Raw genomic sequence first — 27,236 nt, forward strand, 5'->3', positions numbered from 1 at the left:
AATGAAGTGGTTGTACTTGAGGAAGACAATCAGTGTCTCCCAATTTTTCCACAGAGCAAAGCTTAGCAGTTAGTATTAATGAATCTTGTTTTTCAGTGTGGAATTACAACCTACCCAAAACATTAATCTGAGAGATGCCAGCCAAAATAGATATTCAGTGCAGTAGGGTTAGGGTTATAAATAAATATCACTTTGACTCTGATTTGTCTGCATGAAAGGAAACCAAAATAGAACAAAGAAATCAAGGAGCTTTTAATTTAGATTTTCAGCTGTGATGTCATTTCATTGCTTGTATCTCTTCGTGTCTTTCTTTATTTTTTGGATTGGTTAAACATATGAAACCAGAGACAGTGCAGCATGTGTTGAAAGTCTGTGCAATACAAATGAGTGTTGTATCTTCTACAGCCTATGAAGTCCACCAGCAGCCATATAAAGCCTGGCAGGTTATTAGAGTCTTACCCTGGGAAGAAGAGAGAGTGAATGACTCCCATTTCACTTCAGATAAATGCGATTGAATTTCACACAAGCACTTATGTGGAGCATGGATGGATGGGATTGCATTTGAGAGCAAAAACACATGTCCCATAAGTACCATGTAATCAACTTGAACCCATGACAGGCGCCGTTGTTCAATAATGGAATTCACAGTTGTCTCACTTAAGTGGAAACAAAAACTAAGTCAGTTTCAGAGTATTTTTTTCCTTTCTAACTTTGCTGCACAAAATCAAATTGTCTTGCTTTTTGTAGACAAATGCTCAGCAGTCTAAAGGTGTTTGTTTTAATAAGCAAAAACTCATTGAAAACCTGCAGGGAGTGAAGTAAATTTTGTCCTCCGAGATCAATAAAGTTTATCTTACCTACCCTGAGTCAATTTCATTTGTTGAACAGTTGGAGTTGAAGAGAAGTAATGTCAAATATCTAGCTCAGCAGGTTGGGGTGATTGATGAATATTCTACTGTGGGACCATTAAGAAGAAGCATACATATCACATGCACACACACACCTAACGTGAAATCTCTTGCAATTCTCTGAACTCCGAGCAAAATCTGGCCTCCTGACATAATTATGGATATTAATTTACTAGTCACCAAACAGGTGATGTTTCTTGTTGGCCCACAGGTTTGAAATAGGTGACTTTAGGGACCTCTGACCGTTGGAAATTGAGGGTTGAGGAAACACCTTACGCATTGATCAGTGTGAAACCTATGTAGAATAAAAAACATGGGCTTAAAGAAATGTTTCACACTTTCAATCTTAGTTTGATGTAAAGGGTTGATTCTCTTGCCACAACACAATGGAGGTGAATGGAATCTCATCTTTGCTGCTCAAAGAACTGACAATTTTATCTACAGTATTCATAGGGAGTATTTCTTCAGTAGAACATAGCTCCAATGAAAACTCTTCCCTAGGTTTTGGGGCATTGTTACTGGAAAGACACACTGTTGGCCTTTCAAAAAAAATTCCATTCACCTATATTGTATTAGGATCAAGGCAGAGATCTCAGAGACAGATATCTCAAAACCTTTATCCCTTTATCCATAGGTCAAGATGATGGGGGATACATGACCTTTCAAAACCTTACAAATCTTAATGACTTCTGTTCGGCAGTCTTATACTGTTAAGCGTTGGATGTCTCTGAAATTTGACAATCAGTAATTTATTGGCGTCCGGAGGCATGGCATCCTTCCTATGATGAGTTGTGGAGAGCCATGGACACATTAGAGCAAAACAGATTTCTGCATCATTATGTACAATATCCCTTGAGCCTTGTTCACACTACACGAATTTTAGCCCGATTTGCCGCACGGTCAGCTCGGTGACCGTCAGACTGTGATCGGGAGTAAATCAGTGGTCGATCGGCGGTTGGCAGTCGTTATGTGTACACTGTGAACTACACAATGACACATCAAAACGGCTCCCCGACACATTTCTGACACATCGCCAACGTCTGCCAGATATAGCATGCCAAATATCTGGAAGAGTCGGCTGACTCGACATCCACATCCAGCCAATGAGAGCAGGCAGCTACTTTTCACCGCAAAACACTTTTTACTGACCTCCAGCTCTGTCTGTAGCTCAGACAATCCCTGCTACCTGCGTGTGCTAATCCATTATTTCACCCAGATTCTTTGGCCTTATAATTGCTATCTTTATAATAACAACAGCTGTTTCGCGTGTAGGTTCGCGTCATTTCCCATTTAACATTTCACGTGTGTTTTCTTGACAAAACATGGTTTGGAGACCAGCGTTGGGTGACAGAGTCTTTGTCAGCTCGTGTATTGTGACCCCCTGTCACCGATCAGACACGTAGTGTGAACGCCACAACACCTTCAAGACTCCCGTCACAAGACCGCAAGTTGTGTAGTCTGCACGAGACTTTAATCACAATGATATGAAGAGGAATAATTGTGTTTGAAGGAGAACCAGAAAATCCTATTCAGGTTGTCTCAGATGTCCTGCCACCAATGCAGAGGCCCTCAGGTCTTATTTTGTATATGAAATCTCATACCTGCCGTTTCAAAATATGCAATGTAGTTTTTTTCTGTGTGCTGTGAGTTGTGGGACCATACTTTCTTAGTTTGACCCTTTTATATTTGCCTTTTGAATGATGCAAACAACAGCTCAGTCTCAGTCAATATCCACATCTTATGGAATACTAGCAGTGAGCCTACAGAAAACTTGGGAAAGGGAGCAGATGGGCAGGGTTTATTAGGAGAGGAGTTCTGGGACGTTATTGCTGATCAACAGAGATTTGGGATGTTTGAAAGGGGCCAAGCGGTTCAGTGAGTAAAAAAGGAGGAAGACACTCAGTAACAGTAAGATCTGATGTGCAAAGAGAGGGCAGATAAATATTTTCAAAGATTGATGATCTTATATCTATGTTTGACTGAAGCCGGACCTTACTATATTCATCCATCTTTTACAAGAAATACATTTTAACACCACAGAGCCCTTCGGTTAGTTTAGTCAGTGCCAAAATTTGAAACAAAGATTTCAGGGGCTTTAATCTTAAATAATAACAGTGCAGGGTTGTAAGTCAGGGTTATGATATTTTGTAAATGCAGCATACTTGTGTAACTGTAACCATGTTTTTTTCTGTCTGCAGCCATGGGAGTGCTCATGTCAAAGAAGCAGCAGGTGGAGAAGGTGCAGAAATGCAATGCTGTCGTCTCTGCCTTCCAGGCGGGCATCAAGGACCGTCCTGCCCCAGCCAAACAGGCAGAAGAAGAAGTGGAGGAAGGTGAAGGCCCTGGCAAACCTTCAGCCAATTCTGACGAGAAGAAAACAGAGGAGGCAGCGCAAGAGGAAACGGAAAATTGTGCAGGCCCATCAACCTCCCAGCAGGCCTCAGCAACAGCCAGGGAAGACAATAAGATCAACCAGGAGGCTTGGTCCAGGTTACGGGACGGGAAAGGAGTGGAGCCTGAAGACCTTGACAAGAGCCATCAGCTCACGCCGCCAGCGTTTGTGCGGCCCAAAAGGGAAGCCAATGATGACCAGCCTTTAGAGGTGGAGCTGGACAAGAAAGAGCAGGTATAAAAAAACGATAGAGCTGTGACTAGTGATTTGAGTATGTATCATTGAGACCAGGGTTTTATTTGAATCAAGAATACATATAAAAATACTCTACATATAAAATACTCTATAAATCCCCAAGTCCTGGGATTAAAGCGATGTCTAAGAGATGTCAAACAATCTCCATGGCAACAGCAGCGTATTAACACATTTCCTCCCTCAAGTTAGGCATTATGATGAAGCAGTTCAGCCAGGCTGTAAAGGGACTCTTGAGCTTTATCTAAACACCCTTGTTGAAGGTGAGAAAGTACAAGTTCAAAGTAGTTTTCTGCAAGGCTTTTTACTTCCACACTAGCTGTGAGTTGCGTTGTTGTGCGCGAGGGCTCTTCACAGCTTGTGGGTGGGCTGCTTTGGCTGGCTCAGAGAGGCGACCATATCCAGGGCGACGCTGACTAACAGGGGATGGAGTTCACAGGAGCACTGACACCATCAGGTTTTTCTATTTTGCAAAGAGTAAACATTGCCTGGCAACTTGCTGTACCGCCGATGCTGCACTTCATCAAGAGGTACAGAAATAAAAGCATCTACTTTGCAATAATAACTGATATGTACTTGGGAATTTTGAAAGGGTGAAACTGAACACAAATGGACACAAAAGAAATGATACAGAATGGTTCTGCCACACAAATGCTTCTGATGGTTGGGTTTATTTGGTATGGCAGTAAGTGTTTGTCCTTATGTCACATGCAAAGTTCTGTTTCTCCATTAGAAACAATGTCTTTATTTTCTTATGCCAAGTATCTCAAGGGTCAATTTTGGGACAGATTTTTCTACTCATACGTACTTCTCGACAACCCCCATAGACATGGTGTTAATTTTTTGTGTTATGCTGATGACACTCAGTTGTATGTCAATGTGTTGATGTTGGATGTCAAAAGAAAAATTCCCCACCTCAACATTAAACTAAACAAACGGATATCTGAAATCCTTACATTATGCTGCATTGAGTTGAGTTGTCTATGTATTTTATTGTAGTTGTTTTTAACAATTCTTATTTTGCCTTATTACCAGTGGATCCATTGCTCTCTCTTTTGTTGTTTGGTTTATAATACATTGTTCCTTGAACTTGAAACAATTTTCCCAACTGTATGCAAAGAAATATCAAATCTTAAGATATTTCTTAAACATTTCTGAGCGCATTTTCCCACTTTTGACAAGCAATAAGCTTTACCCTAACAGTACCCTCAGGCCAAAATATCAACCGTGCACACACTTCACAGGCAGACTGCAGGGAAAGTTGCTGAGCACAATCAACAACCATCTGGATTTTATTGACCCCGTGGCCTTTCATTTCGTACAATTGTTATTATGATAAGTGCTCATTCTCTGTATGATTTAAGCACGGCTTTTGTCAGAATACTGCCAACACACAATTAGTACTGTGTGACATGCTGAAAATTGAAGCCTGTGGGGCCACTTTAATTGTTAGTCTTGCTTTTTAGATACATTGCTGTGTCGTAGAAGCTGATGCTCTCCACCAGTTATAGTTTATATATATATATATATATATATATATATATATATAATAAGCTGTGACTGAGGAAATTTGACAAGGTCTCATCTGTTATGTGTCTACAGCCCTGAAGCCGGTGTGTGGCACTGAAATAGAGATTTAAAAAAACCAGTAACTGACAATGTTTGTGTGGTTCATCTATTTAAGACCACGAACACAAACTACTACTACATGACACAATACCCGTGCCACCATGAAACCACAATCCTGCTACTGATGGACTGATGCTGTCAGGGTGCGTGGTTGGGTGAGCAGGTTAGAGGACCCAAATGCAGGACACAAGGCTGACAGGTTCAGTTCAAAGGTTTAATTAAACAAAAGGGGAGCACACTTACTGGCAGAGTGGCTGAGACTAATCCAAAAATGAACATAGAAAACCAACAGAAAATCCAGAACGAGTGTAATCCAAAATACCAGGAACTAACAGGGAACAGGCAGGGAACAGGCAGGTAACAGGACAAGACAGCACAAACTGCAACCATGACGAGGGACAGAGCATATACACGCGACAATAACCGAACAAAAACTGAAGAGAAACACCAAACATATATACACCAGGGACTAACGAGCAGGGCGGGAGCAACACAGGTGACAGCCATGAGACTAACGTGACACAGGCAGGCAGGGAGAGAGCAGGGGAAAACAGAGAGACAGCCAGGCAGAGGAATACTGGAGGAACAATCAGAACACAGGTTACAGATCAGAGGAATATAAATAACAAATGAATACAGACAGATAACCAAAGAACTACAACCAACAATGAAGGGGGTTAACAGAAACACAAGACCAGGAACCGAACCTCAAAACAGGAAACATGACAACTGACTAACAGAATGGAGTAGGGAACAGAGACGGAACCGACTGGGAAAAGGACAACAATAAACATGGAACAGAACAGCAAATAAGGGAAATACCCAAACACAACAGACTATATAGCATATACTGGACAAAGGACAACAGATAGAACCGAACCAAAAACTCAACTCTAAGACAGATACTGAACAGATCAAAATAACAAACACTGAAGTACACGGACCAGGAGTAAATACTAAGACATTAACACCGGACTGGGAACTAAGACATGGAACCAAAACACAGAATTTTTTGTTACGGTGTTTTATTGCGATTGTTATTTTCTGGAACTGTTTTTAACCCCTTGTTGTTGTAGCACTTTGAGATTTCCCTGAAATGTAAAGTGCATTATAAATAAAATTTATTATTATTATTATTATTAGACTAAATAACAGATACCAAACTGATAAATTAATAAACTCAGAACTAAACGGAACATGCAGATACAAAACCAACCCCAGAATCAAAAACCCAAAAACACAGCACTCAGGACAGGATTGTGACAGATGCCTAATGTTTCTTCCTGTTATTAAGAGCTTTAATGGACACAGGAGATAAAGCAGTGATTGTTTGCGTGTGTTTGTAATCCTCAAGTTGGCCCTACTAAGATGACCAAGTTTGCAACGCCAATCTGACTGACGCGCTCTGTTTTTGCCTCAGCCACCCAGTGATGAGATGTGTGACGTGTGTGAGGTATGGACGGCCGACGACCTATACCCCTGCAGGATCTGCACCCGGGTGTTCCACGATGGCTGCGTAAGGGAGCTGGGCTACCTGCGCGCCGAGGCCCTGCAGGAGATGAGAGATACAGCCCACACTGTTACTGGCTGGAGCTGCTACTATTGTGTAAGTCTGCACTGCCATCATCATTGCCACCAAACATGCAGTTTAAATAAATGCAAATGGACCAACATATACCACAAACTACACCATATAGGTTTCAGCGTTAACATTAGTTCCACTGGCCAGTGTGTTATCAAAGAATTATTATTTCAGCAAACCTCAGCCAGCGTCTTTCTTTGTTTTCTTGATTTGACTGCTGTTTGTTACCATTTCATCCTGTTTTATCACTCAAGACAATGAGGCAAGTATGAAAAAAATGATAAAGCTGTACCAAGCCTAATCAAAAGCTTATCTTGTTTCTACATGAAAAGAATGGGATAAATTCAAATACAGTCCTCCCAGGATTCTTATTTAAACCAGTCAATTAGAGGAAAGTCAACTTCAAGATATTTGTCATATGATCATGACATTCAAAAGTGCCACAATATTTATCGATGGTTAGCTAGTTAGCTAGTTATGGTAATAATGACATGCTGCTGACTGACGACACCTTATGTTGACAGGTCAATACTGTAGCTGCTTGGATTAACCTTAGCTTCACAGAGTGGCTGTGCTGAGTCACAGCCCGCAACCCCCTGAAGTCCAAGTTCAGAACTTTAAGGGCATTAAGCATTAAAACCATGATATGATGTGTGTAATAGTTTCACTGGGAGATTCTGACAATGTGTGGACATATGTCAATCATTTACTCTACACTACTGCTGAGCTATACCTGCTAGCTACCTGTCAGACAGAGCTCATCCATTTTTAAACATCAAAAATGATCCTGCCAGGTGGTTCTTCTTCAACAAAACCATCAGATATGGACACACAGAGAGCATATTAACCAGACATTTAGCTGACATTTTATCCAAAGCAACTTAGAATTGCTACACATGTCAGAGGTCACACACCTCTGGAGCAACTAGGAGTGAAGTGTCTTGCTCAGAGACACAATGGTGGATGGGTCACAATGGGGAATTGAACCCAGGTCTCTCACACCAAAGGCATGTGTCTTAGCCATTGCACCATCACCACCCCGCCAATAGCCTTTTTTCATTGCAAAAATTTTGACATGCAGGAAAAGCACAGGTGGAACTAATATCATGGCTACTGGCTCTGTTTTCTTTAAGTGTCAGTCACAGTGAGTTAGCCGCACGAATTAACCACAGCTGAATTCATTTGCCAACGACAGTTGACATAGTAGAAAGCAAAAGCTGTTGCTGCATGTGCATGTTCCAAAAGTTGTGGAAAGTCATCATAGGCTGAATGCATCAATTCTATATATAGCCCATTATGTAGGCTAACTACAGTAGGCTGTATGTTTTTCAGCACAGGGGAAATGAGGGCAGTGAGCTCTTTGCTTTCTATCAGGCAATTGTAACTGTTGAATTGCAGCACGTTTTATGTATAACAGCATTGAACTGTAATGCTGATAAACTACTTCAACTAGAGTTTTCAGCTTTTTATAATATAATAAAACAAACGGCCAACTTCTCATCAGGAATAGAAGGCCAATACCAAATCTGATCTCTCTCTCTCTCTAGTGATCAGCCCTGTTAGAGGCATAATGCAATCTATTTTAATTCAAACAAACAGCTGAAGAGTGCTTTTTTCATGGAGAACCCTTCAGAGTAGGGGCTTTGCTGTCTTTCGCCAGCCCTGAGAACCGAAATCACCTGCCAATGTTGCGCTTAGAGGGGAATGTTTTCACACAGTGTGAGAGAGGACACTGAAAGGTCCTCTTTCTTTGGCTGGCTCCTTCTGTGTTTTGGGAATGGGTGGGGAAGAAGATAATTCAGTGAGGGAGAGAGAGTGAAAGAGAAATGTTTTATTTAAATTGTGAATTCCATTCCTCATAGCGAAAGAAAGCAGCTTATTTGTTAGCGCATCAATCAGCTGTTAAAAATCTTCACATCTGTCGCCTTCAAAACAGGCTGCTGCATGTGTGGCTCAATGGCAGCCAATCCCAGACACAGGAAGGGTTCATGAACACGAGTGACCCTTCTTTATAGCATTTTTTATACTTGCTGCTAGCTCGTTTGGGTCCGAAGGGATAAGATCCTGGGGTCATGCTTCAGTCAAAGTTGAGGAATTCCCTGTTGTGCATTTATGGGTGCATTTATATAGCAGATATGTGGGATGTGTGAATGACATAGAAGAAGATAAGCATACATTTTTGGGTCCTTTTTGTATAATGAATGTACGTCCAATATTCTCTTGTGGCTCTGGTTCGCCTCCACCAACTCCTGAGAAAAATCTGTCACTCTTTAGCTGCATGGTTTCTGGGAAGCTAGTGTGCAGGTTTTATCAGAGCTTTTTCACTGAAAACATCTGCTTCTGCTGCAGCTGGAAATGAGATTAATGAGAGCAGAGTTTGAAAAACTCCACATACATAAGTAGAACAGCAAGGTTTGGTGCTAATTATCTTATTGTATGACATAATCTAGAAGTTGTCAAGATGTCACCTTTCACATATACAGTCATCTGAATTTTGTTCACATAGAAACAGCAGCTTTGAAATCAATAAGAAGATTTTTTTTAAACTTCCTGCTCTGGTACTGAGTCTAACTTTGGGTTATTTAAAGCTGTTTGAACACACAATCAGTGCTGTCATTTTCCTGGACAGCACAGTCTCAAATTTATGCAACCTGACAAAATAAGATTAGAATGCATTGTTATTATTATACTTTCTTCCCCAGGGGCCTTTTGTGTTTGAGAAACTATTTTCCAAATGCTGTCATTAGGTGTTGCATAAACCCTTAAATCACTTTTAAGGTTGCTCATTTTTGACATACCAATATAAGTATAGCATCCACAGCAGATGGCCAATTTCATTGTTTTGCAGACAGTTGGTAGTACTTATTGTTATTGGGTAACGCTTGAAGAACATAATAACACTGCAGATTAGAGATACACAGAAAGGATGTCATAGATTAAACAAAGGAAGCAGTTTCCTGGTGATAGCACGATCCTTTTTTTTGTTCTTCATTGATTCTCATTTCAATTTATGAATTCCTGTGGGAATTTTAGATCAATCAGGGAATTAATAGGATGCAGCGCACACACACATGATAATTAAAAAAACACAATTAAAAATAGAACAAAGGTAGGTTGGATAACACAGATGCATAATTTTGACTTTTTTCCACATGGCTTAGGAAAATCTGATTTATATTTTTGGAGGTGGAATATATACAATAATATACTCAAGTTATCCACTTGAAGATAAAAGGCAGAGATAGCTGGACTGGAACAGAAGGCATTGGAATCAACCGGTTGCTGAAAGTGATCTGCTGCATTTTGAGCTTGATATCTGACTGTGCATGAGAGATGAGAAACATAGCTGTTTCATTAAAGAGGTGGTATTATGCTTTTTGGCTTTTCCCCTCTCCTTTATTGAATTATATATCTTTTTTGTGCATACACCAGGTTTGCAAAGTGAAAAAGCCCAAAGTCCAGCCCAAAGGGAGTTCCCATCTCCCACAGAAAGCTCTGCTCTGAACCGCTTGAAAACAGCTCGTTTGTAGTCCAGCCCTTCACTTCCTTTACTTGTGACGTCACAATGAAAACGCGTCACAAAGCTTGCCAAGCGGCTAGCGGGGTCAGGCATGCCCTCAAACCAAGCTAGTGTGAGCGGAGGCCCTTTGACTCGACTCGCCTTTGTTTGGGTTTCCATTGTAGAAATTTTGCATCTGTACCTGCTTCCAGGTACTTTTTTTAGTTTCACCTCCGTCGAGGTTCCAAGCGAGCTGAGGGATACTAAAATGTAACATGAAAACACGACAGTGCACTATTCACTGCATCATCATTGCATGTGCCAGACAGAGGCCAGCAACAGAAAGTTTTATATTTTACATTTTCGTATGGAATTTCATCACTAAATCCACTTCTGAAAAGTTTTGAGGTGAGAAATCAGCTGTGTAGATACGTACTATCTCTGGGTGCTATCTGCAATGGAAAACGGAGCAGGGACGAGTAGAGTCCAGTCTATCGATTTGCGCTATGGTAGCATTTTTTGGCAAGGCAGCATAGATCGTCAGAACCTAAAAGACGATGCAACTCTGACTCTGTTTGGGCCTGGAAATTCACAATCACAACCTGAAAGTATGCTTTATTGGTTGTGAATTATATTTAAAATAAACACGGCAATGTAACTTCACAGACTGTTCAAGTGTGGAGTTGTTGTAAACGTTGGCTAACACAGCTAAAGTTATAGCTAGAAGCTAATGTTACAACCGATGTGAAAGCTACTGAGCAAACGTTCAAATTGTTTGGCCAATTTTTATGTAAAATTGAGTTGAAATATGGTGACTTTTGTAGTGGTTTAAGGTAAGATGTGGAACAATGATGCTGTGTGGTTGTGGACTTGTGAGTAACTTATACCATCTGTTACGGTCGCAGTCTGAAGCGGCTTTGATTTGGATCACACTACCTTGTTTCTTACGACTCGCCCTTCTCTGCTTCTGATTGGCTAGTAGTGCTTACCTGGGAACTGCGCATGTGCAACTTCCAACAAAGATTTTATACAAGTAAGATGCATCACTCTGTAGCTCAAGAGCGGAGCGTACAACACATAGGGTGAAAAGAGGAGCTGCAGCAATGTGCAGTATGAGAAAAATATGGTGATTTTTGAAAATGAAACCATGTAAACCTGTTCTGGTACCACCCCTAATTAAGATTTTGAACCTGAAAATGAGCATAATACCTCTTTAATATTATTATTAACATACATTGCCCACAATAATGACATTCAAATACATATAGCTCAGCAATACACTATAGATTTGAAGACATTGTCCCTAATGGCGCTACAGCTCTGTTTCACATACTACTGTTTATTCTGAACTGGCTTTGCTTTCTTGAAATGTATCTACATGTTGGGCTTTTAAATGGCCTTTGTAATTGTACAAAAACTGCAGAGAGCAGCCACTAGAGAGTAAGTAGAAAGCAATGTGGAAGAAAGCATGTAAGGTTTTTCAGTTTGACACCAACAGCCCTGTGTGGCCATAGCTCTCACTCTGCTTAGGCACTTTATACTAATAGTTCCACTGTTAAAATGATATATATCAGAATTTTAACAAGGACACAGTGTCCCAGACTGCATCCCTACACTTTTTCAGAGTGTTGCAGACAGGACGTGAGTCTATTATCCTGGTTCAGTGTTTCATTCATTATCTTGACCTTGGAATGGCCACTAGAGGGAAATATGACGTAGGTTTAGCACAACAGCTCACTTGCACCACCCAGATATTAGTAGGAAGAACGGTAGTATTCAAGGCAGTGCAAATAAATAAATGAATAATTAGCTACACATAGAGTACGCACTCTTGATCTGTAAATGCTGCAGACAGTTGGGTAGCAAAGTGTTGGCAGTTACTGTGATCTTGATGACAGGTTGAAGAAATACAGAACATCAGACAGCTTGTTGGCGCACATGTTCAGCTTCCAGTGGCTGATATAATGAGGCCATGTGGCCTTCCCTCTCATTCTTACTTGATTCTTCAAATCTCGTTTGTTTGTGGGTGAATCAAACGTTAGAAAGGGATCTTTTTATTTCATACTTAAATATAAATTCCAGTTGTCATAGTGTCATTGTTTTGTTCATTATTACCACGTGTCATGATTGCATTGTACTGACATCTTCTGTTGTAGATATTTAGGGGAATCTTTTAAAAATTATATTTAAATGAAATCATCTCCAACTCCAACCAACTGCTGCCTTGACTTTTCTTTTAGAGTCTAACTGGAAATAAACAAAAGAAACATCTTCATAGTGCTATAATTCTTCAGCATTTAAATTGTTGGTTGACACTGACATATATGCTTATTATCCATTTCTCTATTTCATATTACATATCCCTTTCTGATTTTGCTGGGCATGAGGGTGTTTTTTTCATTTATTTTCTAAGGGTGGATGGTTGTACATTTTCATTTCAATTTCATAATGTTATAAAGCCCTGACAGATTGCATTAGTGATTAAGAACTATGTAAACAAACTGGAATTGATTTACCTCAATAATCCCGAAGGGACCATTAAAGTTTCATCATGCCACTTATCTGATAAATAATGTACAAATAATATACAAATATAAATGTTCAAATCAGTGTCTCCTGTGATTTTCCTTGCCTGTGGATTTGCTGATGTCAACACCAGGCCGGGAAGAAATGTATATATTACACACATCTTCACATCAGACATGACTTTCATTTTCCATAACTTTAATCAAATGCCCAATATATTTTTTATCCACATTACCTTTTGATATACAGTACTTACTTTTATAATTGAAATCTGCGCTTTGTGTATTTTAACCAATCAGATGTTCACACTTAATTAAACTTTGCAGTTTGCTATGAAAATAGGATTAGTGCATTATTTCTAGACACCTGGACTGAATTGTAAAAAATTGTGAATTGCGTGAAAAAACATGGTACTACGTACTAGCATGTACTGGCACAGCACATGACATATTTTTGGAAATTACAAGTTGTTTGTTGTTAAATGAATGCCTCTCTGCACTCAAATGTCATACCTGACATTAACTGGAAACATACCCTCTTCCTGGGTTTCTTTTACTAATGACACAATTATGAAGAGAGTGTGAGATAAAACAGCACATCATGTGGATCACTTGAGAAACAGAATAGTTGCTGAAATTGACTCAATAATCCAGTACTTTATATGCTTGTCACTAATTGCAGGAGACCCATCTGGGACCAACTCCATATAATTAGTGCACTCTCACTCACTTATTAAACATTAAGTAACGTACCACTTTGCTATAAAAGAAATGGGTAAGCATCACTTTTTTATTAAGTGTAATCCTCTGCCCTCATCTTGCCCTTTTCTGCAGGATAATCTGAATCTACTCCTAACGGAGGAAGAGATGTACAGCCTTATGGAGACCTTCAAGCAGTGCAAGATCATCCCAGGTGAGTCACTGAATAAAGGTTAGGAAATGCAAAGTTTGGCATAAGGTGGTGACACTTTTTACATGAAACATTTGTAAGTTAGGGAACTTGGTAAAATATTTTTAAGGATGGTGATGCTGGTTGGTGGGTTGGTAAACCACTTTGGTCAAGACTGAAATGTCTGAAATGTCAACACTTTCCTTTATGACCAATTAACTGTAAAATAAAGACATTCCCATCAGCCTCAGCTTTACTTACTGTTTAGTGCTAGATGCTTTATTGAATCTTGTATGTTGTTCCTCAAAAGTTGCTTTGGATAAAAGTACATATGAATAAATGTAAATGTGGTAAGTGAATGTTAGCATGCTAACACACTAAACTAAGATGATGAACATATACCTTTCCATATACCTGGTCAAGACAGTCATGTTAGCATCATTACTGTGAGCATGTTCGCTTGCTGACATTAGCATTTTTCTAAATAAAAAAGTGCTCTTCCTGGTTCTTTTTAATCCTGACCATATGTCTTTCAGAAAAAGAAACATTTTGGGTTACCTCACTTTCACAGCATAATTTTTATGTTAGTTGAGTACCTGCTTTCTTCTTCTTCTGCACACCCCTGCCTTGTCTGTCAGGCCAATAAAGTCCTACATTTAGCGGAAGAAACAAATTAAGACCCATGAGGTGAATACATTTCTGACACCTTGGTCAGAAATGTATTCACTCCCACATACACTGTTTTGTTCCCTAGATTTTTTAAATTGGATTGCTCAAATAAAAGTTATTACATTATTTGCCCGCACCCTTGTCTACTTCCAAATGTGTGGATGGAGGGCAATAAGGTGGTCCAGCCTTTGAAGAGTATGAGTCACTATACGTTAAGTATATCTGGAAGACTGCTTGGTTACTAATTGGGTCATAATGTGATTAATTTTTACTTGCCGCTGTAGAGTCATGCTTGGTGTCAGATGAGCTGCTGCAGTACCGCCACTTTGCATCCAAGCAACAATTTGATAAGGACTTGACTGATGAGCAGGAGGAGGAAGTCCTGGCCCAGTTTGCGGCGCTGGATCCTGAGAAGAAGGGTCACATCGAATGGTCGGACTTTCTCTACTTTGAGTCTCTGGTAGTTTTGAGGAAGTTTCGCACAGAGGTAAAGTATTAGAATGAGGAAGCAAGTTGACGTTATTCAACACATAATTATCAAACAGCTAATACACTCCCTGATTTTGCTACAGCATCCAATGGCACCCCGAAAATCCCTAAATTTCCTCCTAAGTGGTAATGCCTTGAAACTGAGCCATAACCTGTGTTGCACAGCAAATTAGCAAGAGAAAACTAGGAAGAAATCCAACGAAGGTTAAAATCAAGGGCAACTGGACTTGGTTGAAGATACTGGAAGACGTTTCGTCCCTCATCCAAAGGACTTCTTCAGTTCTGTTCTAGGAAGAAATATTGGGATTTGGCGGAGTAACTGTGCATTACAAAAGGTGCTATAGGGTACTATAGAGGAGGCTAAGAACTACCTGACGCAAAGCATCACTCTTTACAATCAGGGAACGTTCAAAGTGGTACTATCCCGCTTATGCCATGCCCGGGTCTTTTTCAGACGTAGCTATATCATTACCTTCAGGGCATGTCTATCATGTCAATTTACATACCACAGCAGCGCGCGCACACACACTCACACACACACGTGCGCCGGTGTGCAGCGGAATGGCTGTCCACAACTAAACTGCACTGTAGTAACATTGTAGTAACTAAATTTCCACAGAAAGCAACATGAAAAACAGCTGCAGGCTCGCGACACACTACGTTCCTTAGTTAGTGAAATTCAAATGAGGCTTACTGTCCACAGTTTCTCTGGACTGGCCAACGTTAGTCCAACATCTTAGAGCGTGCTAGCCACAATAGAAACAACACAAAACACTTACAGCTTCAGAGTTTGAAGGCGGGTCACGTACAGCCCATGGCGATCCATCTTTGAACCGTTACAGAGGTTGTTACGGTTGTGGAACTTTTGAAGCACTCATTTATTAATTTAACACACCCTGAAGTGTACAGTATGAACATTGCGGTTGTTGTGGTGCTTACCATCCTCCGCGGTAGGTTTGACTAATAGCGCGGTATTTAAATTTTGCGGTTATCGGGACAGCCCCAGCTGGGAGTTTTAACATCCCGACAGGTTTTTAAACCAGGAGAAAAAGAAAATCAAGACCATACTTAACGTACTGTACAAGAACGGTGGATTGCACTGCAACCTGCTACACGATAATATTAAAACTGTCTTTCCAGCGGAGATCTCTCTCTCTCTCTCTCTCTCTCTCTCTCTCACACACACACACACACACAGGTTAACTAGTTTGTTGTCTAGCTTTCCCTCTCATTCTTACTTGAGTCTTCAAATCTCGTAATTTTCTGTGTAGTTAACGCAAAGTTACTGTGTTTACATCCTATCATTCACTTCGTGATCTAAAGCAACTAGACCGAGTGATGAGAAGGTTTGCCTTGTCTCACTACTCAAAAATAAACTAATGTGTTGCAGTCATTCATAGGTGAAGGGTGTTCACATTCTTTCACATGTGGTGGCAGATATCCGCAATTACAGTGATCACATAGTATGGTGTTACTGAAAAACAAAAGATTTCTGAGCCTTACTTAAAATTGCCTGATGTTGCTACATTGTAACATCCTTGTAAATTCTGTTCTACAAATTGAGAAAAGGTATCTTCAAGACATAGGTTGTTGATGTGCCTAGAAAGGCTCAGGGACAAATTCAACAAAACTGTTTAAATATTGTGTCGTGTTTTTGGCTTGGGAGATTAAATTTGCTATTTATGGACTGTGTGTGACTCTGGGGTAGCATGGGGTAAAACAGTGCTAGTATATTATGTCAGAGAGTGCTATTGTAATAAAAATACCTTTTCCAGGCCCCCAAATTACAGCAATTACAAGCATGAAATGGGAACGGAATTACTATGAGTGAATTAAAGAAGCCTAATCTCAAACATTGGGTTTTATTTTTCTTAGAACTCACTGGTGCGTCTGTTGACTGCCAAGGAGAGAGACAAGGCACGGTCAGTATTCCTGGGTCTTGCTCTGGATAAAGACGGTGTGATCACGCGAGCAGAATGCCGCCAGGCCCAGCAGTCCTGGTTCCACAAGCTCAACAAAGACTCGCAGTCTTGCAATGTGAGGTGAGCACACCAAAAGAGAGTCACTATATCCAAATTTAAACATAGAACACTAGTTTGAATACTTTGAGAAACCAAAGTGTTCCATGTCTGGACTGAGATGAAAGGCGCACGTCTATGTATATGTCTGACAGAAGATTGGGGAGTGAGGATTTCTGCATGCAAACTGCAGCTGGCAGAGGGAAAAAGATTTGGTTGCTTAGGGAATACAGGCAGTGAGAAAGAAGACTGGAAGCAAGATAACAAGCTTCTTTCTAATTACATATGCGTCTTCTGGTTGACAAAATACGCAGTGTACATTTTCGTTTCTTTGCAGATGACACACTGCTTTACTTACTCAATATATCAAATGATAAAATCATTTGAGACAGGCTTCTGTGTTTTTAGCATCAGTGTTGGACAACAGAAAACTTGTTCATGTGTTAAATAAATTTATCTCTGGTTGCAAACCTGCAAGAACCCACTTTAACAATGACTCTATATCTGTCACTCCTAGTTAAAATGTTTTGTTTAGAGCTTTGCTGCCTTTCCTTTCCTTTTATGACACAACTAATTCATTTAACAGATCCATCTTTTGGGTCTTACTACATATTATTTACATTTTTGGATGATTTACATTAATTTCTGTGTTTTAAAACAACGTTTCCAAGAACCTACTACCACTAATAGAACAAAAACAACAATACAAATTAATAATTCATGTAATTATTTTAGCATTGTTCCAAAGCATTATGTTTGGTATTCATATAACTACCTTCTATATATATATATATATATATATTTTATTTATTTATTTTTTTACTGTAAAGCATCATGCAATAATTCAAAGCAGATATAATCAATATTTTTATAACAATGTATCAAATGACAATGTGAAAACAATGTGACAATATGAAAGAGGCCTCTCTTAGTTATCACCTGAATCTGCAGCTCCCCATGGCTTTACAGAGCTTTAGTGTGAGTTTCAGCACAGTCTTTAGCTTTGTGGCCCACAACTTCTCTTTTGGTTCACTCTCACCTCTCTCATAGCTTCATTTCCAGCCACAGCAGGCTATTTTCAGTAAGGACACTCTAAAAATCACCTCAATAAAGTAAACTTCAACCATCTACATTAATCAATTATAATTAGGGAACTCAAAACCTTGGTCACAGGGCTCATCTGCAACAACTGTTTGTTGTTTACATCTTTTGCATACCATCATATTTTGCTTCAGAGATAAGGAAAGATAATATTCACAAATCAAATAATTAACCAAACAGAAATACCCCCAAAAGATCGCCAAATTATACTTTTAGCACAATTACACATAACATGAACTTACAGTTCAGAGTCGCCTGCCTCCTGCAGTTTTTGCACTGGTGTTTGTATTTATTATTTAACACGTCCTCTGGCTAGTGTGCCAAATCAAAAACCACAGCTATGACCGTACAGGTATCTGCAGCACAAATTCACCATATTTTGGCATCTGGTCACCATTTCCACATTGAGTTGCACTTTTTGTTACCTCCCTCTCATTACAAATGTATGACTAGCCAATGTGCATTGTAACAAGACAAGACAGGCGTGGCGATGTTGTTTCTCTGTCTTTCTGCAGAGACAGCAACAGATTGCTTAAGAATCAAAGCTTTGTTTTTGACTGGCATATTGACGACCAGTGCAGAACGCAGTCACACCAGTGCAGCGCTGATAAAGAAATAGTAAACGGCCTTGTGATGAGCAAGGAACTGTTTCTCAAAAGTGTTTCTGCTTCTGTCAAGACAAATATTCAAATCATGTCAATATAAATCCTATTAAAACAAGTACAAATTGGAATGTAAATGTAACCATTTCCTCCTCTCATATTAATGCCACTAAAGTAATGTGTTTCATTCAATAATGTATTCTGTGCTGCTACTCATGTTGATGGCAGGCACTTAGTTCCACACAAGTTTGATGCTGAATATGACTGAATTCCAGCTATTAATAAATTGTCACGTCTTAGACTGATGAAGCTGGTAGCTTTAGCTTGGAACTCACTTGAACTGTGTTTTTTTAAAGACTCTTGAGGCAGACTCACCACAGAACTGTTTCTGCTTTGTGTGGCTGAGATCATATAGGTTTGGTGCCTGAAATGGCTACAGGGTATGGACACAATAACATGAACATAGTATAGGGCAATCCAATAACAACAACCCTGCAACAAATATGCTGTCTGAAAGGCAAAATATTAGCTACATTTCACAATATAATGCAATCCGGTGCAACTCCACCACAAAGTACAGCCTTAAAAAGGACCCTAGAGTTGAATGAGTACCTCTCTGACAAAGTCTTAACAAAAATCGAACGTCATTACCTTGAAAAAAGCCGTCTTTACTGGATGATTATTGTGCTGGATTGAAATGAACATCTGTTGTTTTGATAGTGTCCATCCCCTGTAGTCTATACTTGAAAATGCAATAAGGAATCATACTCAATATTGCACCATATATGGGATATTAAAAAAATATCACCTCTTCTTTATTAGTTTCATACTCATAGACACACATCATCAGAGTAATAATGAATGGAAATTAAACTCCAGTTGACTCTGATGAGGTTCATTTGTTTGTATACACTATGTGTTTGTGTGATATTTTGTGTGCCAGTGGTTGAAAAAGTATTCAGATCCATGTAAAAGTAACAATACCACAATGCCAGAGCTTTCCATTACAAGTGACAGTCCTGCATCAAGTAGAAGTACATATTAAAAGTGCTCATTATGCAGAATGAGCCGTTTGAGAGTGCTATATTACTATTATTACTTATGCCTGCAACACGTAAGCATTCAAGTGTGTATTGTATGTGTATGTATGCGTGTGCATGTGTTTGTTACTGCTCATAAACTCTTGTGCTGTCACATCTCCTGTGCTGTACCATTCCATCCCTCTCACCTATTCAACATGCGGCATTCCCCACAGACTCATGGGACTCTGCTCTCCTATGAATTGTGGGTGAGTGAGACACTGCACTGCATGGCTTGTCTCCTTTTCCTTACTTTAACACTCTCGAGCACTCTGCAATCCTCAAATATTCCTCAGACAACCCCATGATTTAGTTTTCGTTAATTTAACCCTCGCTCTAAAGAAAGTGAGGACCCTCTTAACACCAACTTGGAACTCTTTCTGAACATTCAGCAATCAAAGACGCATGTACCCTTGAATGAAGCTTAATGTGCAGAATGTGAGCCCATCACATGATTAGGTCTTGTTATGCTGAAGCATGGATAAGATCCAGGCTGGCCTCTAATTATAGGGATCCAAAGTAAGCCATTTGTTCTCTTTAGGGGAGGCTCGTGTTAAAAGCCTCAATGTAAGAGGGCACTGAGGACCAAAAGGGTGTGAGTCAGGTCCACACATAACACTTAAAGGCAACCACATTCATGCTCATTAAAAAGCAAGTATCAAATGAGTCAGAAAACTCTGCTCCCTTTGATCGCTGGATTATAGACATTACTGAGCTACAGAGTGAGAGTGAAAAGGAGTTTTTCAAGGAGCCATCAGTCAGAGAGTTAATGAGAAGCTTCTATCTGACTCTGAAAGATCAAAAACTCATGACTCATGTAGGTGTGGAAGACAGTCATTTGGGTTTCTAGTGAAATGTAAAGTGACATTGTCTTGCTCCATATTTTAACATAACCTTTTTGAACATCAGAATGAAAATCCAGCCAAAACAGAAGAATTTACATCATTGAGAAAGTTCTTTGTTGACTTCGGAAACTTGAGTTGTTACAAAAATTTTTAACCCAAGGACCACTCACTGGATTTTTATTAGATCAATCTGGGTTAACTCTGCCTGCTGAGTAAGACCATGAGATGTGTTTGAAAGCTCCAGAAAAGCCAGTAAGCTGACCTTGAGTAAAGATTTTTTGTCAGAAATGAAAGTGTGCTCACCCACTGATTTTGGACTGTAAAGTCTGTATCGTCAACAATTATGGTTGGAAAGAGAACGTCAAGAATAATTTAGAAATGATTAGTTGATTGACAGAAGATTTACCACCAAACCTGCTGTTTATTACAGCCATGCATAATGTAGCCTATACTGCCAACTTCTGACAGAACTATACTGTAGTGTAGTTTAATCCTTACATACCGGTTTGTGGAAACACACCTTACTTTCATCTTCTTTTTTGCAACATTTTATGTTTCACTACACATTCGCTTGACAATTGTAAACAAAGCAAGTGAAAGATGCTGCAGATATGTATGGGTTAATCACGGTTGGCAGGCAAGTTATTCAGTTTAAAAACACTAGTGTGACACTGGTTATGACAGAAACAGGCTATGAACAATAACATTAAGGTACCTCTTCTGTCCAGTCTCCTTAGTCTGGAAATCAAAGCTCTAAGTAGCTAATTGCATTAAACTCAGCAGGAACCATTGCTTGCTTATAATTTAAATCAGGGGTTTTCAAAGTCTGAGACTATGGGCCTCCTCTCACACAAAACTTGGGAAACGACACCCCCCCCACCACATCTTTAGTTTACTTGCTAAGGTTCGCTCAATTCCTGGATGCCTATGGGATGATGATCATATTATTTGAGCCAAAATAGCCTAATATTGCTGTTTGACAGCTTCTGACCACACCAAATAGTTTTAAAAAAAGGTCTGTCCTAAATCATCAAACTCTGTGATTTCTTGCATTCAGAAGAAATACCCCATTTAATATAGATAGGCAACACACACTGTGAGAATTGAATTTCAACAAAAAAATCTCAGACTTAAACTACCAAACTAGCAAGAAATTGGAGGGGCGGTGGCTAACCATTTGCCCTGTGTTGGCATATTGCTATGTCTTTGCAATTCCTGGTCCATCCCTTGTTGGCATGCTGTTCAGAATGCAATCAACATGAGTCTTTGAGTGATACAATTTATGAAAATACAATAACTTTTATCAAAAAAAAGCCTGTGGCTTTTAGTTTCCATTTTTTCAAAGCTAAAGTGTACTGTTGGCTGATAACAGCACAGTCCAGAAAAGACTTCTTGTTTGTTCCATCCATCGTCAACCGCTTATCCTGCGTACAGGGTCGCAGGGGGCTGGAGTCAATCCCAGCTGACATCGGGCAAAAGGCAGGGTACATCCTAGACAGGTCACCAGTCCATCACAGGGCCACACAAGAACTCACATCCATACCTAAGGACAATTTCGGAGACACCAATTAACCTAGACTTGTGAGGAAGCCAGAGCACCTGGAGAGAACCCACATGGACACGGGGAGAACATGCAAACTCCACACAGAAAGGCCATGTTTACAAGTGAGAGATGCCACCACAGTGATGATGGCTTCTCTGCCTTTTGTATTCTGTCCAAATTAGTTTTATTTGAATGTAGGAATTAAATTGGTAAAATCACCCTGTGTGAATGGAATGGTGAAACAATTTAGGGTGCATTTTCCTTTTTCATGAATTATCTTGTTTTCCCCTTTTTTTCAGTGCAAGGAAATGTCTTTTCCTTTCATTGACCTTTTTTTCAAGCCTACTATCTAACTTGTCCTTGTCTGTCTGTTTATTCTCTGTCCTTTGGTAAAGTATAAGTCATGTCGGCCCCATATGTGAGAGCAGTCCAGCCAGCTCTGGCAGTGAGAGGAGCAAGACTGATGAAAGCAGGTTTGTCCGCTTACATTTTAAGTGACTGTGTGTGTGTGTGTGTGTGTGTGTGTGTGTGTGTGTGTGTGTGTGTGTGCGAGTCGGGGGAATAATTTGAAAACAGTTTAAAATAAAACCTTGCAGTAAATACCAATTTGGTGAAGCTCTGTTCCCACAAGCTCTTACCTCTAATGGGCTTTACAGGCCTTCAGACTCCCCTCAGCAGTGAAATTTACATATACTTGTTCACCCGGTTAGAATAAGCCTATACCTTTCCCACTGGACCAGCCTGCATATGGTCTTCATATGGCTGTTCGTGGGCAGCAATAGTGGGATTCATACTGAGTGAGACAATGCAGCCAAGAAGATTGCAGCCTAGACTGCAACAACCTTCCTGCTTCAGGCATCACTGCCCCAGAAAATGACCTCAAAGTCAATTTTTGTCACCAGATAATGAAGACCGGTCTTCTTTGACATGTCATGACTTTTGAGGCTTTTCTTCATGCCACATTACAAAATGTTGCAATTATTTTAGCTAATGCACAAGCACTTCAGCAGCGACTACAGGGAACCAAAATTACAAAGAGAGCTACCCAAGAGTCTTATTAAGTTATATACTAATTAGCAGAACATGCTTAGACATGCTTAGAGGTCTGACAAACATTGTTTTTATAATTGAATTTTCAAAGCAGCATGAGACCAGACGCTCACTATAATGATATTATCAAATGATTTGCGCTGCATGGTTACTGTTTTGTATTGTAAAGTGGTGTATGCTGTGTGGGATAATGTCTGCACATCTACATATTTAGAGTGGTTGTAATGAGCAAGACACTTACAACCCAAAAATAAAGATCCGGATTACATTTTTGAGTGTGGTCAGGAAATGACTAGTGTTATTCTGTATGTTTCTGAAAAGACCAAAACCAATAGTGTGTTAGTCCATCTATCAGTACTACCCAACTTCCATACCGTGTTTAATGGCCCATTTCTTCCAGTGAAGTCATTATTATAGTCATTATTGCAAAAAGGGATTTTTGACAAACAAATAAAACCCGCTCTCTTTCTTTCAACAGGCCAGTGACCTGGGCAGACTTTTTAAAGGAGAGTGCCATCTATGTTTTGGCTGCACGGCCCAATAGTTCTGCCATGCACATCCGTCTGCCTCTATAGTCCAGGATCCTCCACTGCACCCCAGCAGAGAGAGGGAGAGAGGTAGAGGGTGTACCCTGTAGACTACAGATGAGCGGAGGAAGAAAGACGTGATGGCACGATGGCATGAGGACGGCGACTGAGCAAACTGGATGAAGCACTGAGAGACAGCGGATCAAGCCATCGACAGAATCTCTCCTCCTCTGCATCACCTCAACCCCACAACACTGAAAACACGCATGCTGACTGACACACTCATGACGCAAGTGACAGCAGCTGACACAGGTCCCAACTCCAAAACTCAACGGCTTCCAACAAATGTGAGGGATAGGACAAGGCAGACAACCATTCAAAACCCACTCACGACCAGTCAGTCAGTCAGTCAGTCAGTGATATTTCTGAAACCTTTGAGTATACAGATCATGCACACAATCAGACAAGCTCCTAGGATGCTCACACTCTTTATTAAATTACAAATACTACACTCCACGGCCCTCCAGCAACATGATACACCTCTCCATGTGGGTATGTTAGTGTGACAGGCTGTTACTCTTTCAAGTATTCATTCCTTTGGGCCTCATCATGTCCTAATAATAGTTCCATGCTACTGTAATGGGATTGTGTTATTCCCCATCAAAATTGTTAATCACGCTACACAGAGGCACATGCAGATTCATTAGTGGTACTGTTTGACAAGGCTTCTGGGAGGAGATTAACCCTGCAGCTGCCATTATCAGAACATATACCAAACAGGAATGAAAGCTATCCGCGTACATAATATTATATGAGAACTGCTATTCATAACAGTATAAATTATTATTATGCATTAAAAATGCTGTATTTATTCCTGTATCCTCTGATATATCCTCTGTTTTTCCCATTTTCATCCAAGAATCTATGTTCTTCTGAAGTACTAACTATGAAAAAGGATGTGAAGTGAACATTAACGAAAGCTAACCCAGTAAGTGACGTGTATATACTGCCATATACTGTAGTACATTTTGTTCCTGCTGTGCTCAGAGCTGCTGCACAAGGTGGAAACGTCTACTCTCCTGTTCTAGTGTCATTATTTGCACTGTGGGAATGAGCTGTAGATGGACTACTGTGTGACATAATCACTGTAATTAAATACTGAAAGACAATGGGTGATGTGCAAACATTTGTCTTTTGTTAATATACAGAGGCACTGGGAATTCTATAATGTTAAATTTATCCAACAATTTAAATGCACATGAAACTGCCCATAGAATCACTGGAAACATAGTGTAATGAGTTGAACTTAGGTAGTGTTTATGCCATGTAATGACGGGTCAATGCAAGGTCCTCTTAGTGAATAAAGAATTGTAATGACATGAATCTTGATTGTCTGAGGGATAAGTCACAGTGCTGAAATAAATGCATGGCATTTACTCTCCATCTTGAGAATCTTGGGGTTGTGTCTTTTCTCTTTTTTTTTTTTAAAACATGAATACCAACAAAGAACTACACAAATAAACAAACAAAAATACATTTACCATCGGGATGCACCATATGGATGGATGGATATATATATATATATATATGTATAGTGCATATATATATATATAGTAGTATAATAGCATAGTAGGTATTTTTATGTACATGAGGTAGGTGGAAGTACAGTATACATGAGCAGCGACTGAAATTGCAGCAATATGAAAATAATATCATTATATATATATCATTATGTAGCCAGCACTAGAGTGTTTTTGCATGCTGTTGTGACTTGATAAACATGTCTTCTTGCTTATTGTTTGCTTTACTGCAAAAGTCAATGCAGTTTGTTTGATAACTCATCCTTTTCTGTTGTGAAAGCGAAGCATAATTTTTGATTGTTTTATATATTATTATTATTATATTATATATATATATCAATAAAAAAAAACAGACCCCTCACCACCCCCACCCCACCCCCTTCCACACACACACGCACACGCACACACACACACACGCACACACACACACACACATATTACAACAATAATAAATTTAAAAAATATCTGTTTGGCTGATAGTGTCCTTTGTTTGTTGCTTAATGCTGTAAAATAAATAGCAGAACAAAAGTGGGGATGTTCTTTACATATTCTAATGTTTTCAACTTTTCTGACAGCTACCTTCTTTCAAATGTGTCAGATCTTTCAAAGGGTGGATTTACCATTTGTGAACAAAACTCTGTGTACATATACTAATAAGAGAGGCGGCAAAAGGAGCAATTATTCATATAGTGACATCCTTGCTCTGGCTAAATCCACATCTGTCCACTGCAGAGGCTCTACGCTTAGGCAATATTAGTGTATTCATTATTATTTCAGATAATGGTATCATATATACCTTACCTCTAGTATAATATTATATCCATTTACAGCAGTTTCATTATGGTGCGTAGTTCTTATTCAATCCTTGTGCAAGAAAAATGCTCTATATGGTGGTTAGTCTCTAATTTGTTGACGCTAAGAGCTAACTTGTCAATAATCATAACCCTTTGTGCATAACAAAATTTAACATTTTAAAAGTTTGCTGGAGCACCATGTCAACCTTTTTTAATATCCTTCCCCATTCAGACTATAATTGGTCGGTTTACAAAAAAGTGACATTGATGAGCAACATTATGCACACGCTTGGATAAAAAAGCACCCGATCTTCTCTCAACTTTGTCTCCACTGGTGGAGAGGGCAGGAAAGAGTACCGGCAGCTTGTGAGAAGTCCCGGTACGTAGAAAAAAGTCCCTGTAGTCCCAAGCCAAAGAGTAAAATGGAATAATGCCGATACTGGTCAAAGCGCACAATGAATGCAGACTGTAGAAAGAAAAAAAAGAATCATGAATCATTTTGGGCAATTAAGAAATCCCGCATGTTTTAGGTCCCAAAAAGAGGACATGTCCGGGAAAATGAGGACATATGGTCACCCTAATTCAATCATAAATCAAACCACTATGTTGGCTGTGGGCATCTAAACCATCCCAGGATTATGTTGGTACAAATAACAGTTTAATTATATTTTTATACTGTACTATTAAACAAAGCTAAGTAGCTGTGCCCTTCAATACACAATCAATGCTCTGTTTATTTCAGTGTCTTCAGCTGATGAAGATGTAAATCGATCTTCGGCTGATAAAGATGCTCCCTTTTTGCCTGTGACTTGTAGTTTTAGCCTGTCTTTCAGTATTATATCATGTACTGGATGCAGCCATCATGAGCATATATTTAAGACTCTTTAGCTGGGTAAAACAAATCAGCTGGAAACATTAAAAGTCAGAGACAGAGACAGCGTTTTCAACTAACTCACAGGGTTTGAGGGTTCGCACTAGCTAGCTAAAGCTGAATCTGCTAGCATCAGGCCTCATTTCAGATGACAATCCCCTGTCACTTAGTGACAGTCAATTACAGAGGCAATAAAGAAGCATTGAATTTACACATGTTTTATATTGAGCCTGTTATCAGCTTCCTCCTCCATGGCATGATAGAACTGTTGCTTTATCAAGTTTGATTGCACCACAGAGGGCAAAGGCTATCCCTGAAGACCATACCCATTTATTCTCACTCACTACAGTCTGAATGTCAAGAGGGCCGCAGCACAGGGACAGTTAGAAGTG

The 27,236-nt window shown here is 39.7% G+C and overlaps 1 protein-coding gene across 1 annotated transcript in view; it reads left to right on the plus strand.

Annotated features, from left to right (window-relative positions):
• The window catches only part of phf24 (PHD finger protein 24), a 31,844-nt gene extending 6,793 nt beyond the window's left edge, over positions 1 to 25,051 (plus strand). The window contains exons 2-8 of the mRNA XM_046067597.1: positions 3,107 to 3,534; positions 6,602 to 6,787; positions 13,622 to 13,700; positions 14,630 to 14,832; positions 16,710 to 16,876; positions 22,418 to 22,495; positions 23,551 to 25,051. Coding sequence (XP_045923553.1) covers positions 3,109 to 3,534; positions 6,602 to 6,787; positions 13,622 to 13,700; positions 14,630 to 14,832; positions 16,710 to 16,876; positions 22,418 to 22,495; positions 23,551 to 23,647 — 1,236 coding nt within the window. The 5' untranslated portion in view covers positions 3,107 to 3,108 and the 3' untranslated portion in view covers positions 23,648 to 25,051. The remainder of the gene's footprint in view (positions 1 to 3,106; positions 3,535 to 6,601; positions 6,788 to 13,621; positions 13,701 to 14,629; positions 14,833 to 16,709; positions 16,877 to 22,417; positions 22,496 to 23,550) is intronic.
• Positions 25,052 to 27,236: the final 2,185 nt, after the last annotated feature.

This window comes from Micropterus dolomieu, linkage group LG13, assembly GCF_021292245.1.
Source record: "Micropterus dolomieu isolate WLL.071019.BEF.003 ecotype Adirondacks linkage group LG13, ASM2129224v1, whole genome shotgun sequence".
Taxonomy (NCBI): Eukaryota; Metazoa; Chordata; class Actinopteri; order Centrarchiformes; family Centrarchidae; genus Micropterus; species Micropterus dolomieu.